At 30.3% G+C, this 20,491-nt stretch overlaps 1 protein-coding gene across 3 annotated transcripts in view; it reads right to left on the reverse strand.

Moving 5' to 3' along the window:
- Positions 1-8,585: 8,585 nt before the first annotated feature.
- LOC127065495 (tetraspanin-5) overlaps positions 8,586-20,491 on the reverse strand; it is an 84,005-nt gene continuing 72,099 nt past the window's right edge. The window contains exons 8-10 of one of the 3 annotated variants that reach the window (XM_050997924.1): positions 19,880-19,990; positions 15,828-15,944; positions 8,586-14,914 (exon numbers count right to left, since the gene is read on the reverse strand). In XM_050997924.1, the coding sequence (XP_050853881.1) occupies positions 14,846-14,914; positions 15,828-15,944; positions 19,880-19,990 (297 nt within the window). In that variant the 3' untranslated portion in view covers positions 8,586-14,845. The remainder of the gene's footprint in view (positions 14,915-15,827; positions 15,945-19,879; positions 19,991-20,491) is intronic. The other 2 variants (XM_050997926.1, XM_050997925.1) reach the window with 2 other exon arrangements.

The raw sequence follows: 20,491 nt of genomic DNA on the forward strand, positions 1-20,491 counted from the left end.
TTTTCTCGAAGTATGTGTGCGTGTGACTTCAGGGACAGATATGAACAAAAAATGAACTATAAATAACTAATTACAAGTTGCAAGTTGTCAGCTTACGTAGGTTATAAGAATAAATAAAGTTATTATAAGTTTTTGTTGATGTCTGTACGATGGATATATTTTAAATAATGAAGAAGGAAGCTATAAAATAACTATAAATGAGTTCCTATCGCGACTGAAACCGACTCTATTTCGTGATTTAACGTGATATTATTTAAATATTCCTCGATTATATGCAATATGTACGAAATAATCGAAAGTATAAATTATTAAAGTTTACCCGTATGGAAAGTCACCAAAGTTCGATATTCACTCGTCGAAATCTAAAAGCAAACTGATCCGATAACAGTCAAAGTCACCGAAAAGTTCGTTCTTGTTGACGTAAACAGGCAACCACCACAAATAGAAATTTGAACTCCGCTTTAATATTAATTTAATTATATCTTATATTTAGCATGTGTTTCCAACTACGAAATGTACGAATAAATGTGCTATCGTTTAAATATTAACTTGTTATACACCGCGCACGTTTCAAATTGTTTAAATAATTCTAAAATACTCCAAAGTATAATTTATTTAAGCTTACCCATTTGGAAAGAGAGCTCTGCGATGTTTACTCGTCGGAATGTGAAAGAAAACTGATTCGATAACATTCAAAGTCATCGAAAGTTCATTTTTGTTGACGTAAATAGACAACCATCAAGAGTACAAATTTTAATTCCATTTAAATATTAATTTAATTATATCTTATATTTAACATGTGTTTTCAAGTATGAAATGCATGAATAAATATGCCATTCTTTAAATATTAGCTTGCTGTACATCGTGCACGTTTCAAATTGTTTAAATAATTCTAAAATACTCGAAAATGTAGTTTATTTAAGCTTACCCATTTGGAAAGAGAGCACTGCGATGTTTACTCGTCGGAATGCGAAAGAAAACTGATCCAATAACAATCAAAGTCATTGAAAAGTTCGTTTCTGTTGATATTATATGTAGCTAACGATCGCGAGATCAAAATATATAAGTATTAAAATTTTTAATTAATATTGTTTTATATTTATCGCGTTTTACGAACAATGTTACATCTGAACGAAAGTAATATTATTTAAATATTAATTTATTATACTCCGTTTTCATTAAGGATTGTTTAAATAATTATAAAATTATCAATACTATGTAATATTTAAAAGAATGTACATTGTTATTTAAATATTAGTTTATTAATACTCCATATACATTACACATCGTTTGAATAATTATTATCTAAGCTTAAATTAAAGAAACAAATTAATATTAAAGAAATAAATTGATATTAATAAATTAATACACTTGATAAATATATAAAATATAATATATAATATTACTATAATATTAATAAATTAATTCCTAAAACTCATTAGCACGAACGTCTAAGAAGGTATTAATTATTTTTACCATAGATCTATTACTCGAAAGCTCATTAAATACGTTACCGTGGCTTCTCTATACGAGGATGGCGAAATACGTTTCCTTGCGCTTGGAATAGATCAGAAAATCTGAGCATAGGTTTACACATGCCAAACAAGGAAGCAATCATCTACTTCACGAAAACAAACCACTCTAACGTTTATATGAAAATCAGTAATCGAGCGTAGGAACTTCTTATTTTTTGTCGCAAAATATACGAAATTATTTTTTTCCAGGAAAAATGTCGAAAACAGCGTTTACGCCAACAGCGAATCCAATCGTAACTCTTCAAAAGATTTTGACGAACGTGATCTCATTTTAATGATAAAGGTTTAAACTGATTTTTCGAATTTTTTTTCAAAAGCTTCATTTTCATGCACGAGCATAAAACAAAGAGCATCGTTTTTTAACACGATTCTTATCAAAGAAAATAAAGTTTTTTCAAAACTTGGAAAAAAAGAAAGCCATGTTCTCGATTGAACCTTCATTTTTCAAAACGAGACGTTCATCGTCGAAATCGTAATTTGCTGTTGAACGTGAAAAGCGTTATAAAACCAGAAACGATGAACGCTTGCAAAAAAAAAAATGATCTTAATCGAATAAATTTATTTCGTTAAAATTAATAAAGCTTCGTAACTTTTCGGAAAATAAGAAAAGCGATTTGGTCGAAAACGTGATTGGATTAGTCGTCGATTAATACCGCTACACTAATTCCAAGAAAATCCTATTATAGTTAGACGTATTAAAGGTCAACCGTAGTATCCCTGTTTACTCGAACGTCTTTCGTTTAAGGATTCACCCTCTCCTTTTACGCCGAAACTCCCTCTTACATTTACTAGTATTTGTCTCGTCGTTAAACGAGCTAAATTACTCTCGGAAAAGGTAAAATCCGTGTTTTGCCTGTTAAACGACTCGTGAGAGAGTTTCTCCAAATTGTACAATTCCAAAATACATATATATGTATATGTGTCTGTGTGTGTGTGTAGGTGTACATATATACTTGCTTTCCTATCTTCCTACCTAGCTATATATTTACTTATCTACCTATGTAATGTAACTGCAGCTACATTTCACGATAAGCTCTATGATCTTAGAAATATAAATTTTCCATTCTCAATGAAAGGGCTATAACCTGCTACGTTTTTCTCGTTTTGTTTCTTTTTCTCTCTGGACACCTCATCATCCTCTTTTTTTCACGATCGAACGAGCTACGATCAATGAAATAAACACTTTCCTACGAATATTTAACAAATTCTTTCTATCTTCGAAATGCTTCTATTTCTATCTCGATTTTTTTCTTATTTTTCTTTTTCCTTTTTTTTTACCTAATCTCTCGTTTAAAAATGGAAAAGGAAAAGGGACACGGATGTTTGTTCATGTAACCCGGAAGTTTGTTCGAACGCTGAAATCTTTAAATCGAAAATAAACTACGCATAAACAAGAAACGAGTAATAATTTACGATAGTTTCCCTTTCGATATATCGATTGGAAATTTTCACAGATACGTAAAAGAGAGAGAGAGAGAGAGAGAGAGAGAGAGAGAGAAAAGAAGAGAGAGAAAGAGAGAGAGAGAGAGAGAGACAGAAAGAGATAAAGACATGAAAAGTGTGGCAATAAATTGTCAGAAAATAACATCGAATTTTTCCGACACACGCATAGATATATCTTTCTGTTTCATCGAGAAAAAAAATGTACGCATAAATTCATTTCTTTATTCTGTGACGTTTAGTAACCTTTTTCAATTTACGTCTCACTGACGATTCGAATCCACGAAGAAAATTTGTCGAAGAATTTCTGAAAAAAAGAAAGGAATGCGTGCGACAAAGAAAGAAAGAGAGAGGCAGTCCATTTTTTTTATCCGAATATCAAAAAACGTTCTGACTTTATCTAATTTGATATTTTCTTTAAATTAGAATATTTAGGGAAAGCAGATCGACGATATTAAGTTGCTTATAAACATGCAATTCGTATGTGGATAAAAGAGAAAAATTTGCAATTCATGTTAACATATTCATCGAATATTATTCTTCGTTCCTTTTATGTACCTATGTATGTTATTTTGTCTATTATGTTCGTTTGTTTTCTCTCTTTCTCTCTCTCTCTCTCTCTCTTTGTCTTTCTTATTTTCCTTATGAACGAAGCTTGTCATCCAAATAGATCTGTTACTCCAAGAAGGAGGATTTCATTTCGTATTTTATCTCATGTTTATTAGTAAATCTAGAAGAAGAACGTAAATTATTTCGTAAGGTCATATATTTGTGATCGTATGAATCGTTAAAGTGAGTTAGGTTTGTTAATTCAAGAAAAAGTTTTTCGAGAAATTGCCTCCTGGAAGAAAAGACTTTTATTGAAGTTGAAGTTCAAGGAAAAGCTAGCACTTAATCTGATTATTAATTAACGAAGTTTCTCAAATGAATAATCGAGCATAAATCGATTTGTTATCCACTTTTAAAGATCGTACCAAAGGGAATAAACTGAAAACGATGTTAATATTATATTTGAAGATTTGTGTCGAATTATTTTCGAATGGTAAAAAATATAAATAGAAGCTTGTTAACGATTAATATTAAAAGAATTAAAAAGGGAAATGAAAAAAGAAGTTTCATAGAAAGTTAATCTTCTTATATTTCTATAATGACGTGAATCGGAGGATTAAAAGAAAAAAAAAAAAAAAAAAAATAGAGGGAGAAAGTAAAAAGACTCACTTCGTTTTCCGAGACGATAAAAAGGATTTTTACCTTTTTTATATTATTTCGATTTAATATCATTTTCTCTCGATTTTTTTTCCACCCCTTACGTAAAAGAAATAACTCGATTGTATCGTACGTAACTACGACGAGAACGTAGAATTCTCGTATTTTCCTCTTCACTATTCTCATTCATTCCAAACGGAATCAGAAACGGTATAATTCTCTTTCGTAGAATTAGAAAAAACAAAGAGAAAGAAGAAAAAAAAAGGAAAAGAAAATTAAAGGACTACAAGTTTTTACCTTGCAACAGAAAAATGACTGTTTATTTTTGTACAGTAGAAAACTCTTTAATGGAGTACAACAATACTAATAAATTTAAATTTGTACGGTTGACTTTATGAATCAGCGTGTGGTAACTTGAATATCAACGTCATTTGTTTACCTCCGTTGGGGATAATTCCCATGTGAAAATAAATACGAGTGTTTATATAGAGAGTACAGTGTAACTTGTATCACTCACTCTCTGTCTCTCTTTCTCTTTCCCTCTCTCTCCCTCTCTCTCTCTCTCTCTCTCTCTCTCTTTCTCTCTACATGGTTTTCCCCTATATTTATGTTCCGAGAATAATGAAATGTCGAAGGTAATTAGTTACTAAGGTTTCAATCACGATTCATTCAATTAACTTATCAAATGGTGATCACATTCTAAAGTCTTTAATTCATCTCTCTCTCTCTCTCTCTCTCTCCCTCTCCCTCTCTCTCTCTCTCTCTCTCTCTCTCTCTTTCTCTCTCTCTCTTTCACTTCAGAAAATATGAATTATTTAATTAATAATTTAAACGTTGTAATAGTGTACGCGAATAACATGGAATTGACATTTTATGTCGATACACAACGTAATAAAGCGATAGGTGAATTATATAGATGATCTATACAGTCTCGTTTAAATGAAATAAATCTTACGTAAAGATATTACACACACACACACACACACACACACACACACACACACACACACACGTACGCACGCGTACAAGTACACACACACACACACACTAAATATATATGTATATATAAATACCTGTATATATATGCTTGAACCTTAATAAATGACTAAACACATTATCAATAATATTACGAAACGTTTTACAACTCCGAGTTACACATACAAACTGAATAAAATTGATTTGCGTCTCAGATATTCTCAATATTCGAGAAATGAAACACACCGATTTTGTTTATCTTTGACAATGTGTTTTTCTAATCGTCTAAGCTACAGATATCCCTACTACTGCTGTTACCAACCAATCAACGTTATCTTACGTTGGTATACGCTACACAAGCATTTGTTTCGTTGGTTGTACAAGGAACTACATTATCGATTCGACCGATCTGTAATCTTGATGGTCTTTTCTTACAAAATACGTTGTATTTTCATATTTATTATTTTTCATATGTTCGAGACATCTTTTTTCTCTGTCTCTCTCTCTTTCTTTTTCTCCTTTTCTCTCTCTCTCTCTCTCTCTCTCTCTCTCTCTCTCTCTTTCTCTTTTGAACATAACACACTAGATGATACGTAAATACATAATTCATACACAAAAATATTCACATTTACATATCTTCTCTTACCAGTCCGTCTTTACCTCGATCTTCTTCTTTGTAAATAGATCGATTTTATATCTCCTTTATTGATCCCTTTAAATCTTATATCGTCCATAGATATCTTTTTCAAACGTTATCGCTCATCTTCATTTTAATGAATTTCCGAATAAATAATATATCAAATCATTGAATTATTTCTTCGTAGACTCGTAAATAATAGATACGCGAATTATATATCATATCGGCTGTAGAGATCATTGTTTTTGAACAATAGTAAATGAACAAAAATTTTGGTTGATGAATCTTTTTTCTCTCTTTTTTTTTTTTTAATTATTTTCAAGCTCTGTCTAAAATTTATTTCTATGAAGTTGAGCAATGCGTATATATGTATATTTATATGTATGTATGTATGTATGTATGTATGTATGTGCGTATGTATGTACGTATGTACGTATGTACGTATGTACGTATATGCGTATGGTCACCTCAGTGACACGATGGTTATTAAATTTTATTCGTACAGTTGAAGTTTGTAATTGTTCACGCGAGTAAAATTGAACTCACTAATTTCCCTTGCGATTTCATTGACTTGGATACTATGTGATAAGTTAGTAGTTATATGTTTGTATATGTTTGTTATGAATGTAATTCTCTTTTGTCAGATATGACGTTCTGGCATTACATATGCAACTTGTATAATTTGAGTTCTGCGTTATCCTTTTTATGACTAATAATGAATTAATTAAATAAATTTGTTGGATCATAAGATAACAAAATAGTTGAGATGTCGGTAACTTGCCGACATTCGTTACATCGAATATATGGAGAACTTTATAATGTTGATAACACTGTTTTACTTTATATATATATATATATGTGTGTGTGTGTGTGTGTGTGTGTGTGTGTGTGTGTGTATGTAATAAATATTAATTAATATGAAATAAAATATAACAAAATTTTTGTTACATTATGATCTTTCGATTGAATGGAATTTTTATTTAAAACTTATTTTCTCGATCGATAACATTGCCAAACAAAATGTCAATTATCATAATTCTATATTTATTTATTACGTCGATGGGTACAAATAGTACGTTTTTTTTTCTTTTTTTTTTTGTATTTTTTTTTCCCCATAAAAACATTACAGAAATCTTTTTCTCAGCCATTACGAGAAAAGTAAATGGCTATATTTACAATCGATGAATTACAATGAACAATACACTTACTATATATTATTTATGTATATTACATATTTATAAGTTCATATTAGCTGTAGAATTAAATGCTCGAGTTGTAAAAAAATAAAAAACACAATGGCAGTGTTAGTTAGGAAAAGCTATCGTATATATATATATATATATATATATATATATATATATATATATATATATATATATATGTATGTATGTACGAATTACTTAGTCCTTACTTTCCTTGTTGAATTGAAGAAGACAAAATGGCTTTGCTTAAACTTATCGAGAAGCATTGAATACCTTTGAATATTTTTATCTTATCATAAAAATAACCAGGAACGGTTCATTAGAGATTTATTAATTGAAGTAATAAGCTTTTCTCAGTCTATTAATATTTCTATTATGACTTAACTGAAAAACTTATTTTTAATAGTTCAATAATATTTCGAAAATAGTCGGATATTAATTTTTTCAAGAAAAGAAATTTTCTCTTGTTATATACAAGTATTATTATAAAACATGATAATGTGTACAGAACGCAATTCCTATTTTCTACCTTCATTTATGTAAACGATTTTATGATAGGATTAATGTTAATGTATTGTGTGTGTATATGTGGGTGTGTGTGTTTAAATGTATATATGTATGTACACGAGTGTGTGTTAGTTTATAAACGGTGTGCAAAAAACAATACACTCGAGCTTATAATTAGATTTTCCTGTTAAAACGTCTCATGTTTCTATTCTAACGAGAAATTTTTCTCAATTTCTTTTTTTCTTTTTTTTTTCTTGCTCCTTTTACAACCATTTAATTTTATCGATCTCTAAATCCTACACTTACAGATCGTTTCAAAACACAGAAAGCTTTCGTGATTATTATTTCTACGCAGATTTGTACATGTCTATTAAATATTTTATTAATTGAATGAAAAAATAAATTGAAAAGAATAAAGAACAAATTGTTTTCTATGTTTTTTTGATTGGGACGATAGAAGCAAAGATCTATAATATCGTATTGAAAGTATCTAAAAAGTTTATGTAAGAAATTTTTTTTCCATTTAAATTATAGTGATCGCTTAAGAATTAATTCTGTCGCTTTTACATACGCATTTTTAAAAAGGTGTAATACATTTTTAAACTTCGAGGTGCAATTATATATATATATATTTTTTTTTCCTTAAAAAGAACTAATCACTAATTTGCATATATGAGTTATAGATCTTTTGAAAATGTTCTCTCGTTAAATCATTTTGTAAGGATAATTTGACAGAAAGAGTATTAAATAAAAAAAAGAAAAACATTTACAACGTACTCTATGTATCTTTTTACATAAAAATCGTCTATCTCTATTTATACAAATATATATATATTTTATTTATTTATTTATTTATTTATTTATTTATTTATTTATTTATTTATTTATATAGTGCAGTAGAGCGCGTACGATTAAATGATTGAAAAAGTTAACGTGATGTGTATTATCATTAACGCTAACAATCAAATATATCGTATGAAACTATTTTTTTTGACCGACCAACACGTTTGGCACAACAATCAATTTATTTACTTACTTATTTATTTATTTATTTATTCATTCCTTTCCCTTTCTTTCTAAGCATTGTATTTAAAACGATCATATTAATTTATTTTAGACGATACATTTTACAATCCATTTAAGGTTCGCAATAATGAATCGGCCAAGGTTTGAAAATTTCTTATTATACATTTCCCGTCTCGTGTTATCTTATCTTTATTTGGTCAAGCGATTGTTTAAAATTACTTCCTCTTCTTCTTCTTCTTCTTCTTCTTCTTTTTTCTTCTTTTTTGTCTTCTTCTTCTTCTTCTTCTCTTTTTTCCCTTGTCTCCATCTTTACAAGTAAATTTACAATATATACAGAGAGATTTCGCGCGCTAAGAATTCGATTAGTTGCGATCGATCGAAAATGAAAAAGATTTTACATATTGGTGTATTCGTTTATACAGTTTGTGACATTTTATAAAATATGTTTTTTTTTCTCTCTTCTTAATATAGCAAATAATAAGTAGGTAATAATAATTAGTAAAATGAAAGAAGATTTGCATGTAAATTAATTTAGTCGGGATTAGTTTTATAAATGAAATTTAATGGGAGAAAGGATAAAATTAAATTGAGGTCGATAGAAAGAAATTATTTTACTAGTGGATTAGTAAAAGTGTGGTGAGAGTCAAAAAAAAAAAAAGAAAAAAATAAAATAAAATAAAGAAAAAGGAAAGCAAAAGAAAATAAATCAAAAACAATGACGTGTAATTGTTGTATTTATTGCAAAATGAAATCAAATAAGTCCAATAAAAAAATGTGATACTTCGATACACAAGAAGTTCATCGCAGTTTATCATGGTGTGCCTGCACGAACCTATGATATTTTCCTTATCTTTGTTTCTTTATTTTTTTTTTTTTTTATAATAATATCCAACCTTAAGTATTTTTAAAAATAACATTTATTATATAGTAGAGGCAGTTTAGGATCGAAATTAGAGATGTGAACAATGTTTTCCCACGTCTTACGTGACTTCATCGATATTTTCGATTAATTGTATTCCATATAATTAATTAACTAATTAATTAATTAATTAATTACAATTAATTTTACTGGAAGACACGAATAAAAGTTAAATATTAAAAAAAGCTAAGTAAGTAGTATATGATCTTCGATTAAAAATGTTTATTATCTTGAAAAGTTTCATCCGACATTATTTTCCAACGCATAAATATAAAACGCGTAAAACGTAGTAAACATTATTTGCTTGAGCAATATCTCGTTCGAATACTTACTTATTTATACTTATAATGTCATTAACAAGTCATTCAGATCGTGTGTATGTTTTAACGATAATAAAAATAAGACACAGCGCGATGATCATTATTATATGTTATTTCTTTTTCATTTTTTTCTTGTCCTCTTTTTCATAAATTATATGTGTCTTTTTCTTATCTCTCTTTTATTTATAAATTATAGCGAATTATAATCCTTCGTATTTATATATATATATATATATATATATAATATAATCTAGCGTAAAATATAGCATTCTCTGTAAAGTAAATTCATGTATATTACCATCGTCTCCTTGTCACATGATCCGTATATTCTTCTAATAGAAAAAAAAAATGCTCTTTTCATAGAGAATATCGAATCAGGTGGGGAGGGGGATAACTCAAGTTAATAAAACGATGTATTTATTCTCGGTAGTCAGGTTTAACAAGTTTTCAAATTAAAATAAAGTAAAAGAATTAAAACGAAAAAAAAAGAAAATAAAGAAAATAAAAAAATTTTTAATAAATTAAAATAAAAAGGAATAATTTAAAGAAGAAGAAAGAAAAAGAAACTGAATAAGATTCGGTATAATATTTTTAATGTTTAATAAAAATAAAAACGTTTTCGATGTTATCTTGTTAAACCCGCTTCCAATGTAATCACGTTTAATAATATTTCGTGAAATTGTACACTCGCTAATTAACTTAAGCGTTATAAATCATAATTAATAATTAAACGATATCACTTTGATGATTAGTTGACAAAATTATATATGTAAATCCTATCGCGCGATAAACAATAATTCGTATAGCAAAACAAATGTATATCTTAATTCGAACAATGATACCTTTGCGTCAAATAGTCTATTCATCGATTATAATTATTCGACTTACAATTACATCTATAACGTTCGAGCGATCTGATCTAATCTGTAAGAATGCGATTAGCTTTAGACGTTTCATAAAAACACATCAACTTTTTTTTTTATCTGTTTTTTGTCTTACACGAATTAACATTTGTAACATGGATGCACCGTTTATCATACTTACGCTCCAACTTCTAGAAATAATTCGAGGAGTTCTTTAAAATTTTACATTAATAAATCTGTGAGGTTTATCGAAAATATCTGATTGAATTGTAAGAAAAAAAAGAAAAAAGGAAAAAAAAAAAGAAAAAAGAAAGAACGATTCTTTCTCACGGACCAGCCGTAATCAAATAATTTTAATTTTTATTTCTTTCTCTTTTTGTTCGTCGATACTTTCTCATGAGTATTTATTCAGAGAACAAACAAAACAAACAAATTATCTAGATCAGAGTCGCAAGTTCGAGCGAAGGTAAGATCACGCGTGACATCGACGCTGTCCATCGTGAATATAATAAAAACTAAATAAATTTTTTTCCAAATCAATTGATAATTTACGTATTAAATCCGATCGTGTTTACAATTTATCGTTTACAGCGATACTATTGAAACGAACGGCAAACAAAGTAAAATATAAAATAAAGACGCATATCCGATATTTTCAACTTAATCTAAATACTAGAAAAAAAAATAAAATTGATATCTTAATTCCATTAAATGAGAAGAAGAAGAAAAAAAAGAAAGAAAGAAAGAAAAAACTAGAGAGACTTAAAAAAAAAAAATGGAACAATATGGATATAACAGCCTAGATAATGACATATCTAAATCCACATTCGAACTTCGACTTAATTAAACAGTAGTAACGATATGATTAAAACTAAAAAGAAAAAGAAAAAAAAAAAGACAGAAAAAAAGAAGATAGAGAAAAAGAGACTACAATTAACACCTTCTATCTTTTGATCTATATCAAACCGTTATCCCAACAAAAAAAAAGAAAAAAAAGAAAAGAAAAGAAAAGAACGACGAACCACAGAAGATTGAAAACTGATTTTTCAATTCGAACGTTTTTTCTCTTTTCTTCTTTTCTCGAATTTCTCGTGTCGATTGGAAATAAAAGCTTTCGATAATCTTATGCGAAAGCGATAATAGTGTAGCGATTTGTCGCATAACATGTCGTATATCATAGGTGTGTAAAATAGACGTGGCTCATTCGACGGACGGTGAAAAAAAAAAAAAAGAGAAAAAAAAGAAAGAAAAAAAAAACATAAAAGAGCTTTAACCCCTATTCACGTAATCCGATCACGATCGCTCGACGAAATGCATATCGTTTTCAAGCTGCGGATCCCTTCAGAGTAACACCCACCTCCGGCACCACCTCCTCCACCTCCTTTTCCTGTCCCTCTCTCACCCTCTGACAGAGAGACCGTAACACGAACGATTCTTTCGCTCGGTAAACTCGCTCGGCTAATACGTGAAAGTAGTAGAAGAGAGTCAAAGTTCTCGATGGAGGGAACGTGCCGGTGTTCGTGTAACAAAGGATCAATATGCTCGAAGTAGCTCGAGCAACCGTTTTAACGACCAATTGGAGGAAGGGAAAGTTATTGTGTACTTGTGTGTTATATGGCATTTCTTCTCTTTCTTTCTTTTTTTCTTTTTTCCTTTCTATCTCTTTCTTGCTTCTATATTCTCTCTCTCTCTCTCTTTCTCTCGCATTCTCTCTCGTTATATCTCTTTTTCTCTTTATGTCTCTCTTTGTCTCTTTGTCTCTCTCTCTATCTCTCTTACGTCCTGTATTATTTGTCAGTAGAGAAAGAGAAAAAGCTTTTACCGTGCGGTGAAGTTGGACACGTTCACCGCGCCCCCACGACGTCACGTCGATCGACTTTAAATGTCCTCGATGCATTTTGTTGTTGATCCTCGCTCAGTTATCTTCTTCTCTACTTTCCCTTTTTTTTTGTATTTTCTGTTTTTTGTTTTCTTCTTCGTCCGTTTTCTTTTTATTTCATTTGCCGCTTTCACTTCATCCGGTAAAACGTATCATCAACGAGCAAAAATCTCGTCGAAATTTTATTCGATTCGTTTCATCGAACGTGTTTTTAGATCACGAGGATTTCGATTTCTTTTCGATTTAAAAATGTCAAAGAGGATCTAAATATTTTCTTATCCTTTATTACGTTATGAATGATATTTTTTTATTTGACATTCTTCCAGATTAAAATTCTGTGTCTTTTCGGAAGACACGTGTTTTGCATGTTTTATCGAATGGAATGAAATATTTCAGTGATCTCTATTGCTTCTCTCTCTCTCTCTCTCTTTCTCTCTTTCTCTCTCTCTCTCTCTCTCTCTCTCTCTCTCTCTCTCTCCCTCTCTCTGTTTAGTCGCTAAGCTCAAAAGGAAATTGTCTCAGCGTAAATCCATTAAAAGTTGTTGCTCGGACAAAGTTAGCAAAGTCGAAATGTCTTTGTCTTTGTCTTTGAAGAATCCTAGCCACGTTCGTTCATACGGCCGCAACAATCTCTGCTGAGCTTTCCAAGTTGTAAAAAGAAAAATCAAAGGAAAAAGAAGAACAAGAGGAAGAAGGAGACGAAAAAGAGGGCGAGGAAAGAGAGAGAGAGAGAGAGAGAGATAGAGAAAGAGAGAACAAAAGTAATCGTTCACGAAATTTTGGTGACATTTTTACGAGCTCGGATACGTTTTACGAGTATGAACTATAATCGAAGTAAAAATATGTTAGTTTGTTGGTTCGTATTTGATACTTCGATAAAAAAAAGGACTTTTTTTAAAAAGGATTTGATTCATTCGTCTTCGAATAAGAATATTCTGGTCATATCGTGCTTCTTTCCTCTGATCACGAGAGACATCGCTGTATGTTTTGTTCTCTTTGTCAGAAGTAACCCTTTTCACTTTAAACGAATATCTCTGTGATGATAATAACGATGATGACGATGATGATAATGATAATGATAATGATTATGATAACGATTATTATTATTATTATTATTATTATTATTATTATTGTTATTTATCATTATTATTAGTAATTATTATTATTTATCACTATTATTAGTAATTATATTATTATTATTATTATTATTATTATTATTAGTAGTAGTAGTAGTAGTAGTAGTAGTAGTAATTATATTATTATTATTATTATAGTATTATTATTATATTATTATTATTATTATATTATTCTTACTATTATTGGTTATTATTATGGTTATTATGGTTGATATTATTATTATTATTATTACTATTATTATTATTATTATTATTATTATTAATATTATTCGCAATTTCGAATAAATCTGTTCGTTTTTCTTCAATGAGGAAAATCTGGGAATGTCACGAACGATAGCAAAAATACTATGCATAGTATATGTACATACTTACATACACAGATTTTTAACAGAGAAATGAAAAGGGTTTATTCCTGATTTGCGTGATCGATTATTTCATCTCTCATATTTTTATTTATAATATATCAGAGATAGTATCGATTTGCAGAAATCAACGTAGAAAATAAATTCGATGGGAAATCGAAGAAGAAGAAAAAAAGGAAAGGAAAGAAAAGAAAAAGAAATGAATTGTCGCGATCGAAGTATTTACTTTTGAATATTTCTTTAATAAAATATAGATTCCCCCCCCCCACTCTTCTATATCTCCCTTCCCCTACCTCCAATGCTCCACAATCAACACCACCACCAACACCACCACCAACATCACCGACCACCACCGACCACCACCACCACCACCCACGGCGAAAGGAGAATGAACGATCGATCTCTCTCGCATCAGTGAAAGGATCACAGGCTTGGACGGTAGCGAAAAATGAAAGAAGCACGATCCTTTCGACCATGTCAAATCCTTTCTAAATCCTTCGGCAAATGAAATAAGAATTATTCGATAGACTTTCCTCCTTTTCGACAAGCGATGTTTCTATTTCTTCTTAACTGCGTTCCATCTTCGAGGATCCTTCATCTTTATCTTCATCTTTATCTTCATCTTCATCTTCGTCATCATCATCATCATTTTTTTTCTTGTTTCTTTTTCTTCTTCTTCTTCTTCTTTTCTTCTTCTTGTTTTTCGTCTTCCTTTTTATTCTTCTTCTTCCATGATATCATCGAGTATTGATACGTTGGATATTCGAAATTCGATCGACGTGGGCGATCAGCATCTTTTCAATACAAGATGCTAGACTGCCGTGGGGGCTCTGGATTGTCAATGCCACTTTGCCTTTTGCGCAAATATATCCGCTCGTAGATTTTGAGCGAAGCAAATTCCCAAAATCTGTAAAAATAAAAGAGAGAAAAAAGAGGAATGATATATAACGTTAATAAAACAATCTGTATAAAACGATCTATATCTTTCTCTTGATCGAAATTATGTATTAAGATTCTTTTTTTGAACATGCACGAGCTATATATAACATCGATCTCGCTAAAATTGCGTGCAAAATAAGAACATATACATTATATGTCTGACATGTACGCGATATAATCTACTTGCCATTATACAATTTCATGCTCGCGATACTTACAATCAGTGAAAAGGCATTACTTCACGAACGACTCTCATTATTACATCTAGCAGGAATAAAAGCTATTAATTGTAATGGGATAATTTAAACAAAGAAGTTTCAAGACACGTGTTACGATATCTATCTAAAGCCTCACCTTCTAGTTTCGAGGATCGATCGATCGATCGATCGATTGATTCACACAATCGGCATGCACATAGATTTCCAAAACCTTTTCCGGACGTTTCGTCAATAAAGAAGAAAAAGAAAAGAATGATTAAAAAAAAAAAAAAAAATGCGTATGTACAAAAGAGGGAAGAAAAAAAAAAGAAAGAAAAAAGAGATGGAACGAAATTGATCGTTAAAGTGGTCGTAAGCAAAAGTCTTATATAGAAATCCATTTTCTCTTTCCTTTTCCTAGTAAGAGTTAAAAAGAGCTCCCATTTTTATTATTAAAACTTATTACTCAAGGTGTAAATTCGTTTTCTGACAAAACGAGAAGTAAAATGTATGAGTTTCAAGACTCGATAATATATATCTGTATAAATATATAAATATATTATAATATATATATATATATATATATATATATAGAGATAGGTAGATATGTATGTATATATGTACATGGTTTATATACATCAAATCCTTTTTAAACCTCGATAAACTCGTTCAGAAAGCATATACCTGTGCAAAAGCCGTAACGACCGCGCCGCTTGCGATTGGGAGAAGATTTCGTTCCATCCACTCCTCTCCTGCTTGAACGCATCCCTTCTCGTAAATCACTTTAGCGACTTCAAAGTTCTGAAAAAAACAAATCAAACCGGCCACCGATTTGCTCACCGTGCTTCTATCCAAAACTTGATCGCGCCTATATTACTCTTCTTAAAATAAATTATACGAAATACTCTATATATTTTTTGTTCTTTTTCGTCTTCTCATTTTCTTTTCTTTTTTTTTTTATAATTGATATCAAAATGATGGGAGGTTATTAAACAAAATTCTGTTCTATCGTATTCCCTTTGCTCGAAATTATCGTATTTCATTCGATTCGGAAGGAGAAGAAAGGAAAAAATATTACTTATTTTTTAACGATTCATAATTCTATATACAAAGTCAATATGGTTTATACGATGATGAAAAATAACAAGAAAAAGAAAGAGAGAAAGAGAGAAACAGAAAACTCATTCGGTCGTGAGAAAATTTATGGGAATACCTAGTAAAGACGCACGTATAGGAACGTAATGTTACTGCGAAGTCTAAGTAACAACGCCACTCTATTACTTTGTACTTCACATTTACCCCAAGAGTAAGAGTAACCACGCAAAGCTTTCAACCTCCCACCACCAGTCGCTTCCACTTTTCCTTCTCACTTCTCTCTCTCTCCCTCTCTCTCTCTCTCACTCTCTTCGATATATATAGAACTATGTAGACATATGTACTTGTATGTTCATAAACAAACTTAGAAGGAAATCTTGAAAAATCATTAGAAATTCTTACTGTAAAATTAGTAAAATTTTTTGCTCTCATTAATTTAGATGGTTCTATTTGAAAAACAAAAAATAAAAGAAAAAGAAAGAGTTATACAGTAGAAACACTTTACACGAGCCACTGCACGCGACTCTTTGTTATTTTTATTTCGATTTTCTCTCTCTCTCTCTTTCTCATTTCTTGTTTTACTTTCTCTCTTTTTATCTCTCTCTCTCTCTCTCTCTCTCTCTCTCTCTTTCTCCCTCTCTTGTACTCTTGGGGACCCTCGTAAAACTCTTATCGTAGTACCGCGACATTGCATAAGTAGCTCATTAGCAAGGGTGTTAGATGCTCTAATTATTTGAGATTTTTACTCCCTCCTACGGGAACTCGGAAAAGAAGGAAAAGAAAAAGAAAAAAAAAAGAACAGTAGCGGATAGTAATAGCTGCTAATTTATTTCGTTCACGCGTCTTTAGAACTTTACCATCGAAGAATGGGTATATCTCTATCTCTTTTCTATTCCACGGTCACGTTGCTCTAAATCTTTTTGCTACTCTTATCAACCCTTTCTCCTTTCATCGCCACTATTCTCAACTTTTCCGTTTGCTTCAGCAACCCCTCTTCTTCTAATTCTCATGCCGAGTGACTAGACTCGGAGAAGCAAGAAAAATTCGTAGAAAAGAAAGAGACGTAAAACGCGAGAGAGAACTTAAGAGAATTAGAAAAGTAGAAGTGAGGATAAAGGTCTATGTTTGAAAATAGACAGATCCCTCTCTAACGGGTTTAATGGGATTAAACACGTCATTTTATGCGAGTTAGCTCGCTTAATTAATTTCTTTAAATGTCGTCCCTTTTTGCCAAGGAACTATTCCTTCGTTTATCCAAAGAGAAACTATTTTGGTCTATTTTATTTCGTTCTTTCATTTTTCTTTTCTTATTTTTTTTTTTTTCTTTTTTAAGATCTCTAGCAATTTCAATTATTCTCTCAACGATTACCGCCTATGTTATTTTCGTATTCTAAATGTCTCTATTTTTTATTTTTTCTTTTTTTCATAATTGTCACGATAGATATACACGCACACACACATATATATAATTTATAAATAAAGAATAATTCGATAAGGGATAATGTAATATTGAATTTAATATACCGCGATCATAGATACTTCTGTCGTACCGTTAGAACCCTCTGACAGGATCGAAATCAAACGCCACGATCTTCCTGAAAGCCTAAACGAGCATATATGCAACTTCGTTTTGACGTTAATTTATCGCGCTGATTATGAGACAGGAAAAAGTTCTATTACTGCGTCGCGTGTTAACAGCTCGTAAGGTTTCGTGCGCTTTATAAACCTAGCGACACTCTTTCTCCCTTATATATGTATTTCTTGAATATTCGACTGATCAAACTCGACGTTTGTCCAAAGAGAAAAAAATTAAAGATAGAATAGAGAGTGAGAGAGAAAGAAAGAGACTGAAATTGTCATTGATATTTTTGTAGTATAAGATTGATAATTATTATTTCGATGATTAAATTCGCACAAATTTAATCCTACACCATTGATATTTGTATAACAACATAAGAAAAAATATTATTAATATAGTTATTGTTGTCAATATCATTATTATTATATAAATTTTATTATAATTTCATCGCATTAACAAGATTTCAAAAAAGAAAAAATATACAAAAATTGTATCTTCAATCTGTAATATTTATATTCTTTTCTTTCTTTGTTCTTTTATTTATTTATTTTTTTTTAATTATCCGCAAAATAATAAAAGTAGTAGATCTTTTACGATTAATTAATATTGTTTACTTCCTTCTTACGATTTACTCCATTGATATTTGTCATTGATATTTTTGTAACGATATACAAAAACTTATTATTGATGTTACTATTATTATCAATATTTTTATTACTATTGTTGTAATTATTATTATTATTATTATTATAATTTTTTTTATTATATGAATTTTTATTTAATCTCACCACATTTATGAAATTCCAAGGGAAAGAAATATGTTCTCTTAGCATTAATTCGGAACAATCGGTTACGGTACTTACCAGAGAAATGAGACACACGTTTTACGGAAGCTACGCCGTTATCCCGTTTTAATGACACAGCAGGGGCTTAACGATCGTATACAAGCTCATTACTTACTTGTTTCTCGTCAACGTTCAACGATATTCGTACTAACAGCCACGTACTTTTAACACGTATGTGTGTAGGCGTAATGTGTGTATATTTGTATATATGTGATACGTGTAAGTATACGCGTGTATATATGTGCATTTCTTTTTTCTTTTTTTTTTTTTATTTTACGACAAGCATATAAAGAAATTATAGGTATGTGTAACGATTAAACAAATCTGCTTTATAAATATGTATGATTACACATATATTTATATACACAATAATTTATACATGCGACATCGTTCGTTTACTAAAAACGGTAAAGTAATAAGTAAAATGGTCGAGACTTGGCGGATCGTTCGAACTTTCTTCTAAAAGTGTTCTTTCTCGTTCGACTTTTACATAAATAAAATAAAGAGACTGGATAAACTATGACGTAGAAAAAACTAAAAAGAAACGAGAAGAAAAAGGGAGAAAAAAGAGTAGAGAAAAAGAGAGAGAGAGAGAGAGAGAGAAAGAGAGGGAGAAAAGAACAAGGAAGGAAAGCACAAAGCCGATGCGGTTACTTTGGGCGTCGCCATAGCAAAGTTCTAAGTCGTTCTAAGTTCACGACGGATTTGCCAGAGTTCTCTTTTCCAGGTTCCCTTTAAATGGATAGGATCCATCGATACGTGAGTCGATGCAAATACTTTTCTTGTTCTAAGAGAGAAAGAAAGAGTAAAGAACTTAAAAAAAAAAAAAAGAAAGAAAGAGAGAGAATGGAAACAGAAAAGGAGAAAAGCAAACGAATGAGTCGACGTTTCAATAATTTTTTTGTCTTTCTTTTTTGTTCGAATAAAAGGATTATAAGATGAAGAGACTCCATAGAAACTTATGCGACGTTTGTCGATCAAATGCAAGCAACATTGTTTTTCAAAACTCAATTTTTTTCGAAGAAAGTTCAAAACGATATCGACATAAGCCGGTCAAAATAAAAAAGGCAGAGTGAAATAAAAGGACTCTGTGTAGCAAAATGTAACAAGGGAATGTTGTTCTGTTCGTTCGTTTGTTCTATGTCTTGTCTTGTCTTGGTTTTGTTTCGTTTTAGTTTTGTTTCGTTGTTATTTACTTTTTTTAGTAAACGAAATACCTGAAGGACCATAGTGCTGACAACCGTACCGGCGACAGGCACGAGATTCAGCTCTAGCCACTCTTCTCCTGCCCTTAGGCAACCTCTTTCGAATATACTCCTCTCTCCCGTCTGCATTTTCCGAAGGGCAAACACAAAATCATCATTTCTTCGTTTCTCTATCGTTTCGTTTTTTATTTTACTTTGTTTTTCTTATTTTTTTTTATATTTTTTATTTTGTTTTTTTTTTAATATTATTATTTCATTTTTTCTTCCTTTCTTTTTTATTCCTTCCCTTTCCATCTATTTCTATTTCCATTTTATTTTCATTTATTTAATTAATCGATTGATCAATTAATTAACTTATTTATTTATTCATGATTGTTTTGATATTCTGTTATTATCTTTTCCTTTTCTTTTTTTTTCGATTTTCTTTTCTACTTTTTTTTTCTTCTTTTTATTTTATAATAATTAAAAGATCAGTATGACACGCGCATATGGCGACGGCCGTGTCGTTCCATTTTTATCAAGCTAAAGGATTTAACGTTACGCTACGGCAGTCGCCTGCACTGCACCGATAACGCGAACACAAACATCGATATCTCTCTACGACCTTATTTATTTTCTTTTACG

Source organism: Vespula vulgaris, chromosome 8 (genome assembly GCF_905475345.1).
Source record: "Vespula vulgaris chromosome 8, iyVesVulg1.1, whole genome shotgun sequence".
NCBI lineage: Eukaryota > Metazoa > Arthropoda > Insecta > Hymenoptera > Vespidae > Vespula > Vespula vulgaris.